The 17,691-nt window shown below is 38.1% G+C and overlaps 1 protein-coding gene across 1 annotated transcript; it reads left to right on the top strand.

Annotated features, from left to right (window-relative positions):
* The first annotated feature begins 1,100 nt into the window (after positions 1 to 1,100).
* On the top strand, positions 1,101 to 16,172 carry cers6 (ceramide synthase 6). The gene is made up of 11 exons (XM_010737453.3): positions 1,101 to 1,602; positions 2,577 to 2,682; positions 2,769 to 2,899; positions 7,987 to 8,044; positions 10,021 to 10,071; positions 10,192 to 10,284; positions 12,634 to 12,762; positions 13,028 to 13,134; positions 14,993 to 15,149; positions 15,264 to 15,287; positions 15,627 to 16,172. Exons 1-11 carry the CDS (start codon positions 1,433 to 1,435, stop codon positions 15,783 to 15,785), a joined length of 1,185 nt encoding a protein of 394 aa, XP_010735755.1. The 5' UTR covers positions 1,101 to 1,432; the 3' UTR covers positions 15,786 to 16,172.
* Positions 16,173 to 17,691: the final 1,519 nt, after the last annotated feature.

Below are 17,691 nucleotides of genomic sequence, written 5' to 3' on the forward strand. Positions count from 1 at the left end.
CTGCAGGAATTAATAAAGTATTTCTGATTCTGATTCAAAATAATTATTCAGTGTCCTATATGGTAATATTTGGTTTACAGAATTCTTACATTTGTTAACTGACAGAAAGATAGTGTGTATTACTGTAATGTTAAATAATATAAAATATATTAAAACTAAATAACATAATGATTATTTTGTATTATATTAGGCATACAGAGTATATACATTAAAGGCATTCCTTTGTTCATGTTTTGTACTGAGCAAATGAAATATATATGATACTTACTCTTATTACCTGTCAAATACTTGCACATTTCTGCACAACAGCTCTTTTCATTTTAAAACAAATATTTATATTGTTTATATTTTTTAATACTTAGATTTTTTTATCTTCCTTATATTTTTACTAATGTTTGTTTTGCACCAATAACAGCAAGACCAATTACTTGTAATTGAAAACCTAAATCTAAATAATATATATAAATCCTATTCTGATTCTGATTATACAGTATATGCACTGACTTTACGCAGAGCTAAAACTAATGTAATTAATTACAACAACCATGCCATAAATTCTCCCCTTATGTTGGCTGTGATATTCAGTTTTTAAAGATGTTTTGGATTTAACTTATCAAGCTTAAATTTATGATTTTGTAGTGCTTTATAATTGATATAAATGGCTACAGTTCAAGATAACCACAGCCTACATATATATACTATATATTTTATAAGAGCCCAAAGCTATCTACCCAAATAAATAAAAGTAAACTTCACTTTTCTCAGAGTTACAGAATATAATAAAACTAGGTCACACCATTTATGACAAATGTTATTTACAAGGTCAGGTTTACATCTAGTGAGTATTACATCAAATCTGTCAATAGGTGGCGTAGTTTACCAAGGATGAAGCCCATTGCTGAAGCGTTGCCATATTAAATACGCTTAAATTTGACTGTTTTACTAAAAAAAATACTTAACTATCGATCTGTCAACAATAACACATTAAAGGTGACACGTCACGTGGTGAGCAGGTTATTGTGTGATTATGGGAATATATAAGAACTTAAGATGTGTGAAACAAAAGAAATAAACAAAAACGAATAAAGACTGTGCTGTAGTCCGTTTATAAAGAAACCGTCCCACACTGTTTGGTTGAGTGTTACTCTAAAGGTGCGATACAAGAAGTGGTTTACCTTGATTACGTGCCATAACGTACACACACACTGTATTGCATGACATTTCAACGCACCAATCACTTGCGGAGGAGCTGATTGAGTCTACTTCCCTACACAGGAATAGCTGAGGGGAAACGGACAGACGGCGATCTCGCACGGATATCTCATCATCACCCGAGTCTGCACGGCCAGATCGCGTTGCGAGAGACCTCCGAGATACAACGAGGCCATCGATTTGTGTCTTTCGACCCGGTCACAGTGTCTGCAGCAGGGAGATGGCCGGTATTTTGGCGTGGTTTTGGAACGAGAGGTTCTGGCTTCCCCATAATGTAACCTGGGCTGACTTAAAAAACACAGATGAAGCAACGTTCCCGCAAGCCGAGGATCTCTATCTGGCGTGTCCTTTAGCATTCTGCATCTTTATGATACGGCTGGTTTTCGAAAGGTGGGTCTGGCTCTGAGCACATGCGATCATTCCTGGTGGTGGCTTGTGATAGGGTTTGTAATGTCGATGAAATGTTCCGGTGAATGATGCAGCGTGCAGAGGGGCTGTCCGTGTTCGTCAAGACTGTTACCTAAACAATGGCATCTTGTTTGGTTAGCCCACAAATCACCACGGTTGGTCATCCTTCTGTCTGCAGGCCTGCAGCAGTATGCTGTCTGCATTTGATGCATCTGTCAGGACACACACACACACACACACACATTGTGCAGACAAGTTGCCATTCCTGCTTAAAATCCAGTTACTGTCCTCTCAGCTTAAAAAAAAAAAAAAGTATTTCATGCTGAAGACAGGCTCCTTTTACTAATTCTGGCTTTTTTTAACTCGACTGCTCCAGTTATAATATGTTGCATCATGTTATCTATTACTTATATTACAAAATCATCCATTTACAGCAATGCTCACAGGGATGCTTGTCTTGTACATGTGGGGTCAGGAGTATCTTTAGGTAATAGTGACTGAGTCATTTACCCTGCTAAACCCCTCACTTCTTTTCAGTATTTCTCCCTAAAAAATGCAATATAATCATCTGAAACAGTTGTAATATTCACCCTGTAGGTGTTAAATCCAAGAGATAGTGCATATATTCTTTTGTATATTGTTTATTTACAGTAACTTTCAGCCTATCCCCACCCATCCACTGCTTGTGTTTTACAAAAAATTAGGACTGTGCGTGATTTGTATCATGGTTCGTAATGCCAAATGTAGCCTCACACTGCTGTGTCCACATGGAGATGTCAACCAATACTGAGCACAGATCATCTTGCAGGAGACCATTCTTTTGTCTTCTGGTGATTGAATGGCTTGTGTCCCTTGAAATCCCTAAATATTAACAATTCCCCTCAAAGATACTGTCTAATGTAGTATCAAAGATACTGTCTCTGTATTAATTTAGATGTATGGTATTTTAATTGCAGGTTCATCGCAAGACCATGCGCCATGGGGCTGAAGATCCAAGCCAACGGGCCCCAAAAAGCACAACCCAACGCGATCCTGGAAAAGGTTTTCACTGCTATAACCAAGGTAGGGATCGTGTCCTCTTTGCAATCTTTAATGTTTCATCTCACAAGTTAAATCTTACATATGGATTGTTTCTCTTGTCTTGCCAGCACCCAGATGAGAAGAGATTGGAGGGCCTGTCCAAGCAGCTCGACTGGGATGTGCGGACTATCCAGCGCTGGTTCAGACAACGCCGCAATCAGGAGAAGCCCAGTACCCTGGCCCGGTTCTGTGAAAGCATGTAAGGCACTTTGAAGCACCACAACATGCAGTATATTTAACATGCAGTACAATCCCAGAACAGAACATAGACTTGAGGTAGGTGGGTAAGTAATCCATCACAGTGAACATTACTTCTGTTTTATCGCTGTCACGTGTATTGTCGCTTTATTGTGTGAAGACTGATTTGAATAGGCCGCGCTGCATTACCGCTCATCAATAACACATCGGTGACAGCAGGGAAAGCAGGTACGATGTTCACTGTGATTGATAACTTCATCCAAAACAAGTTTAATGTTTCTCCAAGTTCATTTTCATAATGTATGGAAATGAAGGGAAAAGCACACATTCACAAGAACAACATGTTTTTCTAAAGCTCAATGGTGGTAAGAGTGTAAAGGTCGCTTTTATGGCTATATAATATTTATTTTCATCAGTTTGATCATTCATTGGAACAATCTGCTGATTATTAACAGTCCAAAACTCTTAATAATCCAATTTTTTTGCTTTCTGTCCATCATTTTAGCTCTATGTACCAACAGAAGCAGGAATGTCAGTATGGTCCTTTAAAAGCCATTATGCTTGTACTTCAGTAATGGTTAACTTTGCCTTTGCTTTAGCTTTATCTTATAGCACACAGCGTATAAAGATTGCAACATGAATGCTGGTGTTGTTGAAGGATAATAGTCAAATGTGTCCCTGTGCGGACCAACAAACCCACTCAGGCTGCAAGGGAGAACTGGCTAATCTGCAGTAGAGCGTTTGCCATCAGGGAGATTGTAGTTACTTAGCAGTGTGATGTTAAAGGCCAACAAGCGAGTGTGGCTGTCAGAGCAGAGTCATGTCTGACACCAGCAGAGCCAATCTGGCAGTTTTGATACACGGGGAGCCTCGCATCCTCTGATCTGCCCGAGGCTGCTGTTCAACTCAAGAGAACACTGCTGGCTGATGAGACCACCGGACTCCCTTTTTACACAACCTCCGAGAGGAATCTGAAAACCTGCTTTCTTTAAACACAAAAAATAGATTGGATTTGTGCTTCTCCTGGAATATATGTGTGAGCTTTCTGGACATGCTTAGCTGTCTAAGCAACAGCTGTATCAAAGCTGTTATCTGCATGCAGCATAACTGACTGCAGATGACATTGCAATAGTTTGGCCAGGTTGTCTGTTTTGGTTGCTTGCAGTGCAATTCTCCAAACGGGCCCTGGCTTCAGTTCCTTCCAGCAGTGATTGTGCTCTAATTAGGTCCTCATGCACAGCTGTTGCAGACTGATAGCGTTCTTCTAGTGTCTCTCGATCGTCAGGTTAGCTGATCTGTTGTCTCTTCTTTTCATTATGTAAACAGAGAGTACGTAGCAGACACATTTGGTCTGGAAATAATGAAGACTCTGCATGGAGTTTGTTTACCAGCTGCTATTAGTGACTGTTCCAAGATGTACAGCAAAAAAAACCTTTCCAACAAGTTTGAGTATTGATTTTTTTTATATTCCTAAAACAGGTTTTTGGTGCTTGTAGTAAGACACAGTGAGAAACAAACAGAAAATCACTGGATACAAGTAGTAGTAGTATTTCACCACATGAGAAGAAGTTATTTGTGATAAGAAAAATGAATTTGATTTAAACTTCAATATAAATAAATGACAAATTAAGATTTTTTTTTTCACTGTAGTTACTTGAGAGCTCCCGTCTCAGCTCAAGCTTTGATGTCCTCAATAGCCTCTGCTGTCTGATCTCATCTTCCTCCATCCTTTCTCTTCCGTGCTTTCAGTGAGAACAAAGAAATTATCATAAGCAGAATAATTCGCAATTCACAGTCTTTTATAAATCTTGCCACAGAGTCTATATTTCTTTTAAAACTAAATATAGTTGCTGCTTTTATCTGTCATCTATCTTTGGCCTAAGTTAACATTTGATGTATGCTAAAATGTTTGTTTTTTTATATACATTCAAAATCATCCACTTACTTTTTCAGCATATGTATTACAGCTATGAATGTTAGATCTAACACTTTCACTGTCTCCCTGAGAGTTAGATGAGAAGTTTGATGACCCCCCCCTTCATATATATAGTGTTGTCATCACTTTGAAGTTGCCATGCCAACCAGCTGGAAGTCACTGCGCCCAGCCAATAGTTCAACACATAATCTCTCACAAGCACAACTTAATTTTCACACTTGGCTAGCTGTCTTCCCTGTTTCCAGTCCTTGTTAAAAGCTAGGCAAAGTAACCAGCCGCCAACAGTAGCTTCATATTTACCTTACAGATACTAGAGTGATCGATTTTTCTCTCAGAAAGTAAAAACAAATATGCCTCCTTCCTGAAATGTTCAGTTATACCTTTTGAACTTTTTTAGCTGCTTTTGAGGTGGATGGTCATTGTAATTATGTCCCATCTAATGCCTTTTATGAAATGCATAAAAAAAAGTCTCTTAATTTGTCATTCCTTCTCTTTTCTTTCATCAGACAGAAACATGCAATTAATAGCAGCTGAGATTACTAATATTCCCATTATTGCTCTCCCTGTAAACCATTTTTATACCTTTCAATCAATACAACTGCTCAGAAGCAGCTAAGTAGACAACTTCTAAGCATATTTGTGCTCAGCAGATGTTTATAAGACAGCTGTGAGATGATCTATTTACATGTGCATTTTAGAGGGGACTGCCAAATTAGATGCAGTTTTCGAACATCACATTAAAATAAACAGCTTTTTTTTTTTCCTTTCTTTTTTCAATTCGGGCAATTTGAAAATCATGCATAGTAAATAAATCAAATTTAGCAAATACACAAAGGTGAAAGGAACAGCTATAACTACCTGAAGAGTAACAGAGGCGTAACTGTAAATGTAACCGCAGAGAGGAAAGTTATAAAGACTTTTGCACAAGTGATCAAAGCTGGACCGTCCTTAGTAATTGTTATTGAACCGTCCAAATGCAAAGCGTTCCAGCCGGCTGGTGTTCAAACTACCGACCTGGAGAAGTGACAAAGTGGAATTAAATGAGCCAACATGAGCTGCTTTTTTTTATTATTTTACTCCAAAAATAGGTGCTACACTCAATAAATAAAGTAAGCCTCATTATGGAGGTTTTGATAAAAATCAAAGTTTCCCACCTACATTTATTTTTCCTCCCTCAGGCTATGCTTTGGCTAAACAGGTACATTTGATTTAATAGTAATCAGTGGATCTGTCCCAGTTTAAAAACACAGTCTCATCGGATATCATGAATAATTTATTACTCTAATCACACTGTTATAAAAGGATGGTGGATCTCTATGTAACATAACACATCATATAAGCCTACTTTTATTGTGTTGTATAAACCACAGGTTCATCCTAACACACAAATTTAATTCTGTTTATCAGTAATTAATTGTAGAGTGTAATTGGCTAACTGCTGCAACATCATGTGCAGCTAATAAACTGCGGCTCGAGAATAATTACATGCACAGCATTTTAGTTCTTTCAACACTGTGGCTGAAAAAATATAATAAACTATTCACAGGAAGCAGTTGTGAGTCATTGTGACTGTACATATATAGCAGCAATTCAACAGCACTTGAAAAAGACTCTAGCAGGCTTGATGAACCAGTTGCCATGCAACAGTCTTTACTGTGTGCCAGGTAAACTTGTCCTATTAACTTGTCTTGTTAATTGATCAAGCATAAAAATCAGTCAATGACGGCTTCCACAAGCCATGTGTTAACCTGCTAATAATCTCTCCGATATTAATTCAGGCGTCACAGATGAATATCTCAAACAAACATTCACATAAAAGGACAAGCTCTGTTGCATGTGCCTGAACTGAGAAGCGGATTTACCCTGCTCTCTTTCTGAGTGTTGATGTCATGTTGTGTTTAGAGGCTACGGCTGTCAAAATGTGTTTGATTTGTGGTCAGCTGGAACAACCGCTCGGCACAACCCTTTTAAAGTATGCAAATCTCGTCTCAAATGACAGGCCGTATAGCTCCTGTCACAGTCATGGGAGTCATCCGTGGATGTTTTCTTCCATATCACAGAAGCTTTCTTTTGTTGCTTTTCTGTATGGTTTACTTTGTGAAGTTTGGGCACTGAATCTTAAAGTACAGACTCCACTGTGGAAAAAAACATTCAATATAATTGGTTGTAAATTTGTGAAATGCTGTGACAACTCAGTAACGCACAGCAAGTGGTCTCTCTTTAAAGCCCTGAAGATAAACTTACTTTTGTTGCCTGCAGAGACCCTGATGCAACTTCCAGAGTTGTGTAAAAACAGGGCTTACTAGGTGGCCAGTCCTAAATCCTTTCTCACAGTTGCTGGCTGTTATGTATGAAGTGGGTGTGCAGTATGTGCACATCTCCCAGTTCACCAAGGCTTTGATTGCTGTGGTGTCAGCTGAAGAAGTTTCTGCTCTTTCTGCATGCTCAAACCTCATGATCACTTTCGTAACATTGTGTAGCTGTAGTTACGGTGAAGTACGTGCGGGGTTATGTAAAGCACCGAGCAAAATGGGCTGGGGCTGGACAGTGTGAGTGTCTTTTCTTTGTCCCTGAAACTCACCAATGTCAAGTCCGTGATGTCCCATTTTCAGTGACTCACAGACTGCAGATATGGGGAAGTAAGACGACCTCACACCACTACTTTAGATTTCTGATTACGTGCATGACAGCCACAAATCACAGGGACAAAACTACATAGATAGTAGTATACAGGACAAGTTGTATTAATTACAAATGTCCTGGTAATGTTTATATTTTGTGGATGTATCTAAACTGTATGACCTCAGAATGTGGTTGCAGCTGCATTATTCTCTGAAAATTGGTTTTAGCAGATTAAAACACTTTTCTTCACTCTGTAATTTACTAATCCTTAACCTTCAACTAAAATTATAGTGTAGATTTGAGAAAATACAGACACAGTGCATAGCTAAAGGTTACTGTGCTCCACACTTAACCCGTGGCCTACTAAAAAACCACTGTGGTTACGCCCAGAGTCTTCAAGGCCATACCAGAAAAAAAAAGTTAAGATTGCAAAAGGTAGTGATTGTTGCCTAAACAAGTCAAATGTTGAGGATTGAATCATTTTGTGCTTCATATTCATAATATATTTGTTTTTTTTTAATGTGTTACAGGTGGAGATTTACATTCTATCTATACATATTTACCTATGGAGTGCGTTTCCTTAAAAAGGTAAGCGTTGCTGGTTATAAAGTTTGTATGAGTCACTGTGGTTTGATTCTCTGCATGGCTCGCATAGAAATCTTGTGGTTACCTAATAGGTTGGTGCCTAGTCATGAGACTGGCAAGTGAAATGGATGTTCTGGTGTAAAGGACTCACTTTATTAAGGACATTTGTAATAAAGCCTAGTACAAAAAGTGTTTGTTAATAATAGATCTTACTGGGATTGTTCAAGGAAAGGTGGAGCAGCTGACAAATAAATAACACTCCCAATATTAAATAATGCCCTCCTTTAAATATGCAGTCCCTTTCACAAACTATGTGGTGCTGAGTGATGATTTGTCTTGTCTTTTGGTGAACTGCTTGTGTTCATCGAGGACGTGTCGGTTCAGTGCGTCCTTAAAATCCCTGTCTGCTTACAGAGTGATCCTTTCATGTAGGCAGCTTTTTTCTTAAATCACAGCTCTTTGTATTAACTGAATAAAGTGGTTCTCCCAATACTGATGCAACATTACTGTGACTGCTGCTTCAGAGAGACTTAAATATGTGTTAACAGTAATGTATCGCTTCATAGCTTTTTATTAATAATACGATTGACCCTTGAAATAAGTTTTAAATTACTTACTTACTGAGGAGTGACAAGCATCAATGAGCCTCACTTGTGTCGTTTTGTAGCAAACCTCTGTGAAAACACTCCGCTACAAGTAAAAGTACTGCTTTTAAAACCTTACTGCAGTAAAAGTATGATCAGCAAAATGGACTTGGAGGAAAAGTAGGCACTTTCATTATGTAGAAAAATGGTCACTGTCAGTGTTTTACCATTATATATGATATTGTTAGATTAATATTAACAGTGCATTAATGTAATGTGCTAATTTTAACTACTGTATACACTGTTGGGTAATTTAATCTACAGCAATGCATCATATTTCTATAAGATCATCATATGTAGAGTATTTGCCTCTGAGATGTAATGGAGTAAGAAGTATTAAGGACAATCTGTACTTGGATTAAAGTACTACATTTCACCACTACTGATGAATGTGGCTGGGATAGAGTAATATATTTCATACATACCGTATAATCATGAAAATACATGAAAGTATGTAATCAACAGAGCAATAGCTGAGATAGCCGAGTAGGAAAAAAAAGACACGAGTTGCATGACAAAGCACTTTATGAAAATAGTTCATTCCTTGGCAATCCTCGCTGCAGGCTGGAGTCTCTGTGGGATTTATTAATAGAGCAGGTCTGGAGAGGAGCGCAGGAGGCGAAAACTCAGTGATGGGTCACTGTTTGCATGTAACACATTCTTATGTTTCACATTCATGTTACCATTTCTATTTTCGCTCCGATGTCATTATGTCATTACTTGGTTGTCAAAGCACGCACTGCAACAAAATCATTATTAAAAAAAAAAGCATTTTATAAACCACCTCATTGATGTTTCATCAAAGGACCGTGTTTCTAAAAAAGTTGGCACGCTGTGTGAAATGTAAATAGAAATTAATTGTATGCTGTGTAAAACATTGAAACCTCATATTTAATATTTGGAAATAGCACAAGGACAACTTATCAAATGTTGAAACTGAGACATTTTATTGTTTTTGGAACTGATATGCGATATTTTGAATTTGATGCCACCATAAAAAAAAAAAAGTTGGAAAAGTGGCAACAAAAGACATGAAAAATTGTGAAATGCTAAAAGAAAACTGCTGATCTAACATGTCACAGTTAATTAGGTTAACTGGCATGTATACATATATTGTTCGGTTGATGATATTCAACATATAAGACTTTCTCAGGGATAGAGACAAAGGCTGTTTTCATCTTCCCGGCATGCAGTTTTCACAGTAAATTGTATTAGAGTGCTCTCTCAACCTCAGTCACAGTCTCATGATATTGATTGATGATATAGCTGAAGATATAATCTAGTTTTATTTGTTCCATATATTGATTTCTAAGTTACTCTTTTCATTTTCTGCAGACTCCGTGGCTTTGGAACACTAAAGAGTGTTGGTACAACTACCCATACCAGGTAAAGGTTTTTTTTTTTTTAATGCAGCATTTCACAGATCTTCAGTAATCGTAATATGACAAGATGACTTGCATTACTCAAATATTTATTTTATTCTTGTTGCTTTTTGTGTTTATGCAGCCACTGACTGTGGACATCCATTATTACTATATACTGGAGCTGTCTTTCTACCTGTCCTTACTCTTTTCCCAATTCACAGACATCAGGAGGAAGGTAAGAACGACTGCAAAGTCACACCAAGACATATATCACGCATCTCCAATAATATGGACCATTGAATGGCCAACAAAAAAAAAGACTTTTAATCACGTTTTTTTGTTAAAACCAGAAACTCCTGCTCAGCTTATGCCGTTGCTAGTTGTGCTGTCACAGAAAAAAAAAAATCTGATTGTCTTTGTCTGACTGTCCATCTCTTTTCTTACTGTCACCACGACTCTATAATTTTCAGTCTATTTGCTCGTGAGCGTTTGCTTTCTGCCTCAGTGTATTCTCGCTGATGTGTGAAATAACAAAACACTGGGAGAGTTAAAAAAAAGGATTAACACTTTTTTTTCGAACATTCAGAAATTGGATTCCCTGTCAACCTTAACAAAAAAACGCTTCTCAAGCTCTCCCCCACTGTATGTGTTTGAATAATATGCTCAGACAATTATTCTGCTTTTTCTAATCTGTTTTAATAATGGCGATGTACAATACTTCATGTAATGATGTAAAGACGTATCTCAAATTAAGCCTGTTATTTATGTAAATAATTAAATCGGAATGTATCCTGGTAGGAATGGCAATAGGCTAATAGTTGTATGACTCATTCATACCTAATGTATCAAGCAGGTAATTGTAACATCTACTTCCACCAAGCTGCTGCAGGTGTCATTAACTTTACATTCATAACTACAAGATATCAGTTTACACTGTATACATTATGCACATTGTACTATAAATAAAGCCTAAAAAGGTCCAACTCAGTCAGTGTTTGTAACGGCCAACTTCAACCCACTTTCATCTCTCTCTCTCTCTCTCTCTCTCTTTTTTTTTTTTTTTTTACACTTTTGGTTCATTAAATATCAATTTGCATGCCTTCCAGCCATGATCTTACTTGTGTTTCCAGTCCATCCCCAGCTCTTCCCTCTCCACAACACACTTCACTCACTGCACTCACAGCAGCCCCCCATGATGCCATGCTGTGTATGCCTTCACTCTGTCATCTCTTTGTTGACTGTTGGCATGTTGTCTGTTTTTGTTTCTCCTTTCAGTTTTTTCATGCACAGTACTACACTGAGGAGGCCCTCTGCATCCCCTGCCAATTCCAGTATGTTCTCCCCGCACACTCTTGCCTTGCTTTCATTCTGTATCTTGCATCATTACTCTTTCCTTCTCATCTTCCTCATTCCTCATTCTCTTGCCATTTTGGACTGGTTCTGGTTGCTTTGGGCTGAGATATTTCAGTAGCTTAAGATTTGCTTAGAGGAATGCTTCCCCATACCACTTGTCTGCATCCCTAGTCAACTGGAGGTCCTGTCAAATCCTAACCCCAACAGCTCATACATTAGGTGGTTGTACATAGGTGATTTCCAGAGGGGGAACAAAGAGTTTTTTCTCATGTTCATGAGGGTGTGGAATGTAACTAAGTACTTCCATTTCATGCCACTTCTATTCTCCTACACGTTAAAGGGAAATATTACACTATTTACTCTGCTACATTTGTTTGACATCTATAGTACTTAAAAAAAATAAGATAATACATGCAAAGCAAATTCAAAATATCATGGATTAAATAGATGAAACTACCCAACAGTATATAGAATCATTAAAAAGTAGCTCCACAGACCAACAGCAGTAAAATACTGTTTTTTCATTTATGCACCAGTGATAAGTGACATATAATTTTTTTTCAATTGCAGTTTTTTAAGGATTGTTCCCCACCAACACTTTGAAACATTTTTATGTTTGCTGCATTGCACTTTGACACAATGACATGAGGGCTAAACCACATAAATGCATTCAGTAGACGAACACGAACGCATTCATGGTGCTCGGACACCGAGGGGTGTACTTGCTATGTTTGTTTGTGTAAGTGGTGATTAATCATTGTATTGTCAGAACTTTTTTTTGTCTTTTCTATAGCTGTGCCAATCACGTCGGACAGGGCTCACCAAAATAGAGATTTTATTTTGAAACCCGTCAATCCACACAGTGATTACATGAGCAGCTACTAACTTGGGCAAAGCACCCTTGAAGGTCACGAAAACACAAGCATGTAGTGCCTCTTGCCGCAAGTTTGAAAATAGGCACCGCTGTGTTTTTTTGTGCAATTGTTCCACGAGTTCAGTTTATGTTAGTCGACAGTAGAGGTTTTGTCTTCCTTACAAACTGATATGCATTACTCCAGACACAGAAAGCTACTGTATGTGCATACAGCAGCCATGTCACTTTCACTTAATCACACGTCTGTCCTGCACAAAATACACTTGGTATGTTCAGCATGCAGCGGCTCAAACAGCCATGAGGCATTTTTGAGAGTACTTTAATTGTGTGATATTTCCTTGGTAACTGTGTCCGCAGGATTTCCTGATCATGTTCCTGCACCATGTGGCAACAATCTCCCTCATCACCTTTTCCTACGTGAACAACATGGCACGAGTGGGAACTCTGGTCATGTGTCTCCACGATGCAGCCGACGTGCTGATAGAGGTGAGGATGTGTGAGGGAATTAAATGCTGTGGATGGACAGATGGGAAAGATGGATGGGTGTGTGTGGGTGGAGTGTTAGGAGTTTACATACTCAGCTATCCATCTTTATCTAAATTTAACTGCGGTCTTTACATTCTGAACATCATGTCCTTGTAACAGACTGCCTGATACAGTTTCATTTTACACCTGAACAATGCTGGAACATTTTCATTCTTTTATTGTTTACATAGTCTGATTAATGACTGATTTTTCTTTCTCTATCAAGGCTGCCAAGATGGCCAACTATGCCAAATGTCAGATACTGTGCAACCTCCTGTTTGCAATGTTTGCAATTCTCTTCATAAGTTCCAGGCTGGGAGTTTACCCTGTCTGGTGAGTGTTATTCTCTTTTCTGTGTAGCATGGTTAGCAGCACTAATGGCTGTCACAGTATACAGTACAGTCCATACAGGCAGGCAGAGACTTTAAAAGCCTGTGCAGCAAATTTCTTGAGTTGTTCTCCACATTTTGGCAGCCTGTCCCTGAAAATGCATGTCAGTGCCATGGAGATCTCAGTGCTTTTTTACTACTTTCTCCACAACGCTTTGCAGTTCAGACACATCTCTCTGAATTTTGTTGCTAAGTAATAGTTACTATGGATACAGCAGCTTTGACCTCTCAGAGAAAGCCAAACAAAATCAACAGATGAAAAGGAGATCATTATAGTTATTGCTTTATCATTGAGAACAGTGTCTGGAGATTCACCTGATTTGTTAAGACATCAAAGGGTTTTCTGCTCACGAGGATCTTCTATCATTTCGTGCTCTTGCTTTTTTTTTTTTTTGCTTTTACATTTATAATTTGCATTTATTCAGCATTTCACGTTCTAGCCAACCCATCCAAATTGCTGTTCCAGAGAACAGAGACAGGTTCAAATATTTAAATTTATTTTTTGTGGCTTTGTTTTACTCAGACATTTAATTATTTTAAGTCTAATTACTTAGACTGCTGCGGTGCTGAATGCCAATTATAACAGGCTTTTCTGGTGATATTTGCAGAGTTACCAGGAATCAGTTTTAGCCCTTGAAAGTGTGCACAACATTTATCTTGCTGTCATCAGCAGCAGTGTTATCAGACTTCATACGACATGATTTCATTTTAGAGTCAGGAAGCTGCAGTTGCAGTTCTTTCCTTTAAGATACCATCGATTCTTGATTAGCACAAAAATGCTATTTCGAGATTCAAGTTTGCTGTCTTTAATAATTAAGGTTATTCTGATGAAAGTGTTTGTGAAATACAAAAGCTTTTATGTTAGTCTCTGCAGTGTTTTATGACCACACACACACACACACACACACACACACCACTCTTTGCTGCCTTTGTTTCCATGCTGTAATATGATGATCCTGCACTACATTTTTAGTCAGCCCCCACCACACCAGTAGTAAAGTTGTCATTACTGTAAAGCTGTTGCCATGGCTTCAGTATCAGGAGGATGATTCACAGACAGCCATTTGCAAGAATTTGCTCGGGGATAAATTTAACACGGATCCTCGAAATTATGATCGCATGTCATGTGTGTAGCTTGGCGATATATCACTTCATCTCCATTAGCAGTTTTAATTACATCTAGAATTGCTGCACAATGAGCTATAAACAAATTGCTGTTTCAAAGACACATTTCTCCCACATAAACTGGTATAATTTAACAAAGAATGTGCGGTGAAAATGTGTGATATGATAGAGAGGACACGAAATATAAAGTGTAACTTTATGGTAAAACTTTCCTGCTTTATTAGACTGTTTGTCAATTTCACAGATTGTTTTTATTTTTGCAGTCACGCAGCGTTATGTAAAATGTAAAGTAAGGCGCCTAAGCATAATTTAATTGTTAATTATTTATCACTCATCATTTGGTTTTACACTGAATTGAAAAACATTTTGTGAAGTCTGTTTCAATATGCGCTCTATAGATTAATTATTGATCATTCTCCTCATATTTAATAACGATCTGAGCCATCGCCACAGCGATGGTTTATAGGTGAATGTGATGATCAGAGTTTTGTGCATTTGGCCCCTTCTGTTCCATGGAAGATAAAGAGCTGCAGCATGACCCATCTCATTTTTTTTCACCGGCTTATGTTTGGCTTTATCAACACGCACGTCGGGCTAGATAATAATTCAAACCTTGTGGCTTTGCTAATGAAACATGTTATCTTAATTATCTCCCTGTCCATGTGTTGCCACGGAAGGATTCTTAACACAACCTTGTTCGAGAGTTGGGAGATTGTAGGGCCCTACCCGTCCTGGTGGGTCTTCAACCTGCTTCTGATCCTGCTGCAGCTTCTTCACTCCTTCTGGTCCTACCTCATAGTGAAGACAGCGTGCCGAGCCATCTCCAAAGGAAAGGTGAGTCACTACAATCAGCTCTTCTTCTCGAGTAAGGTGTTCTTGAATAATGGGATGTTTTTGCCGCTAGCGCATATATAAATACTCTGAATCTCTTTCTACTCTCTCTTCAAGGTGGGGAAATGGAATCCTTTACATGTAAGTAGCCTTAAAAGGAAACATCGCAATAAAAATGTGTGGTTTGTTTATTTTCATTTCTCTAGTAGCTCTGTAATCATTTGCATTATCATGGTCCTGACTGTCCTAAACAGTGTATTTTTAACTATGGCCGCAGGGACGACAGAATCAGTCTACAACTGCTGCTATTGACTATTTTGGGTCCTCAAAGTTCAAATTTTAAACACTTGTTTGAGTTTGACACGCAAAAGTAGCACTTTTTTTGCAGCACCAGCATGCACGGCTGTGACAAATAATGACACAGATAAGAATTTTAATGAGAAAAAAATTAATCTCCAAGCCTCCCACTCATTTCCGCAGGTATCTAAAGACGACCGCAGCGACATCGAGTCCAGCTCTGATGAGGACGACAGCCCCCCACCCAATCAGAAGCACCACAGCAGCTCCACTAACGGGACCAACAAAAATCACGGGACCAACGGCTACCTGACAGGAGCCCCATATCCTGACGAACACTGACTAAGCTGATATCACGACACTGGAGCCATGCTACAGACACCATCCATCAATATGTACGTGTGTGAATGTGTATTTTGAGTGTATGGTGGAGACATGAACAGCATTGCCTGTCTGGTACTGGAAGTTCTTGATAGATTTATGTGAATGCAGTTTTGTTATCAGTTTGACTAATTTCCTCACGCAATTTCTTCTCTTCATCTATATATTTGCATCGAACTGCACTCAGTGAAACATCCAAGCACTCCTTATCGGTACAACCCACTCTCCGTTTAGCCAATGAATGAAAGCATTTCACTTTATGGTGTAAGCATGCTACTTTAACATACAGTAGTCTGGCATACTGGGGGTGTGATTTTTCTTATGTTTGTGTCTTTCTATGTTATTTATTTTTTATAAATATAGTTGCAGGTGGTAGTCAGACATCTATTCTCCTTTGATGTCAGTGTTATGGATTAAATCTTGACAACAGCTGTTTTTCACACCACACGTCACAATAACGAGTATGAGCAAAATGCTGAAGATCTGGGTTTTATTTTCAATGCTACACCCCCAAAGATATGCCAAAATGTGTGACGTTTACTCACATTTTGAAATACATTCTCCACTCGAACTGTATATGAGATGTCATTAACAGTATTATGTGTGTGCATCAGATATGGCTAGATGCTGTATTCCCTATTAAAGCATTTTGTTAAGTATTCTGGTACATTTCTGGTAAGCATTTCATTAAAGGCCATTTGTCCTCTGATGAGGCAGACATGAGTTGTTTGAATTATTCAATTAAAAAAAAACATGAAGATTGCAAATATGTGTGGGTCTGTTCAATATGTTGTCATTGATTATTCATTAATAAGCATTAAGAATGATGCTGTGATGATAGATGACAGCCACAGTCCTTTTTACAAAGAAGCCATTTTGATGCGTCACAGCAGAGAAGCACAACAGCAAATAATATAATAACAACGATGATGGTGAACGCTGAATCCCTTTTAGCTGCTACAGTTCCAGGATATTGCATACTCTGGCGTACCGTCATGACTGACGGGGACACTTGAATAGAACAATGATGCTAATGATATAAGCAACTTTAATCTGTTTTTATATTAGTGACAAATCACAACTTCTTGTATGATAAAGGGGTCACTCTTACTGATGAATCCTCCAAGAATTAACCTAACCTAACCAGTCTTCCAGCTTGTTTTTGTTTCCATCCCACAACTTTACTGTTTTGGTTCACTCTCACTGCTCTCAGTGTAATTTTTGTCCATAGTATACTGTAAAAAAAAAAAAAAAAAAAAAGGCAAACTGACAAACTATGACAGTAAAAGCCTGTAAAATATGCCATGAAGTGCAGTATGACTGTGTTTTCCTGTACACAGTTAAACACATTAATACTTCAAAACCTTTATTTATACGCCGTTTTAAGGGCATTTATGCAGAATAAAGTAGTATTTTATTTTAGAGACTGCTAATATTACAGTAAAGCACTGTAATATTTAATGCCATATTTTAACAGCAGACAGCAGATCCTTTTTTTTAAAGGCTTTTAGCAGCTAAAGAGTCAGATATTTCCACTTAAGAGTGGGTAGAGACCAAAAACAGAGCTAAAATTAGAGTGAATATTAGACTTAACATCACTCTGGTGGACCAACTCCAAATTTATGCTCTGTTTCAGCTGGGTGTGTAAATACGCTATTGTTTACTAAATCTTTGGCCATATCAACTTCAAACATGATCAAATGTCAGTGTTGTGTTTCTGCTGCTCTCAAGCTGCCATAATATCACTTATTGCTGGTTTAACGAGCTTACCAGGATGACTCAGGTTGGTAAGATAAACTGACAACCCAAAAGTTTTACTAATTACTAAAATGATATTTTAAGGGTTAGAGTTATTAGAAAGTAGTAC

This window comes from Larimichthys crocea, chromosome XVIII, assembly GCF_000972845.2.
Source record: "Larimichthys crocea isolate SSNF chromosome XVIII, L_crocea_2.0, whole genome shotgun sequence".
NCBI lineage: Eukaryota > Metazoa > Chordata > Actinopteri > Sciaenidae > Larimichthys > Larimichthys crocea.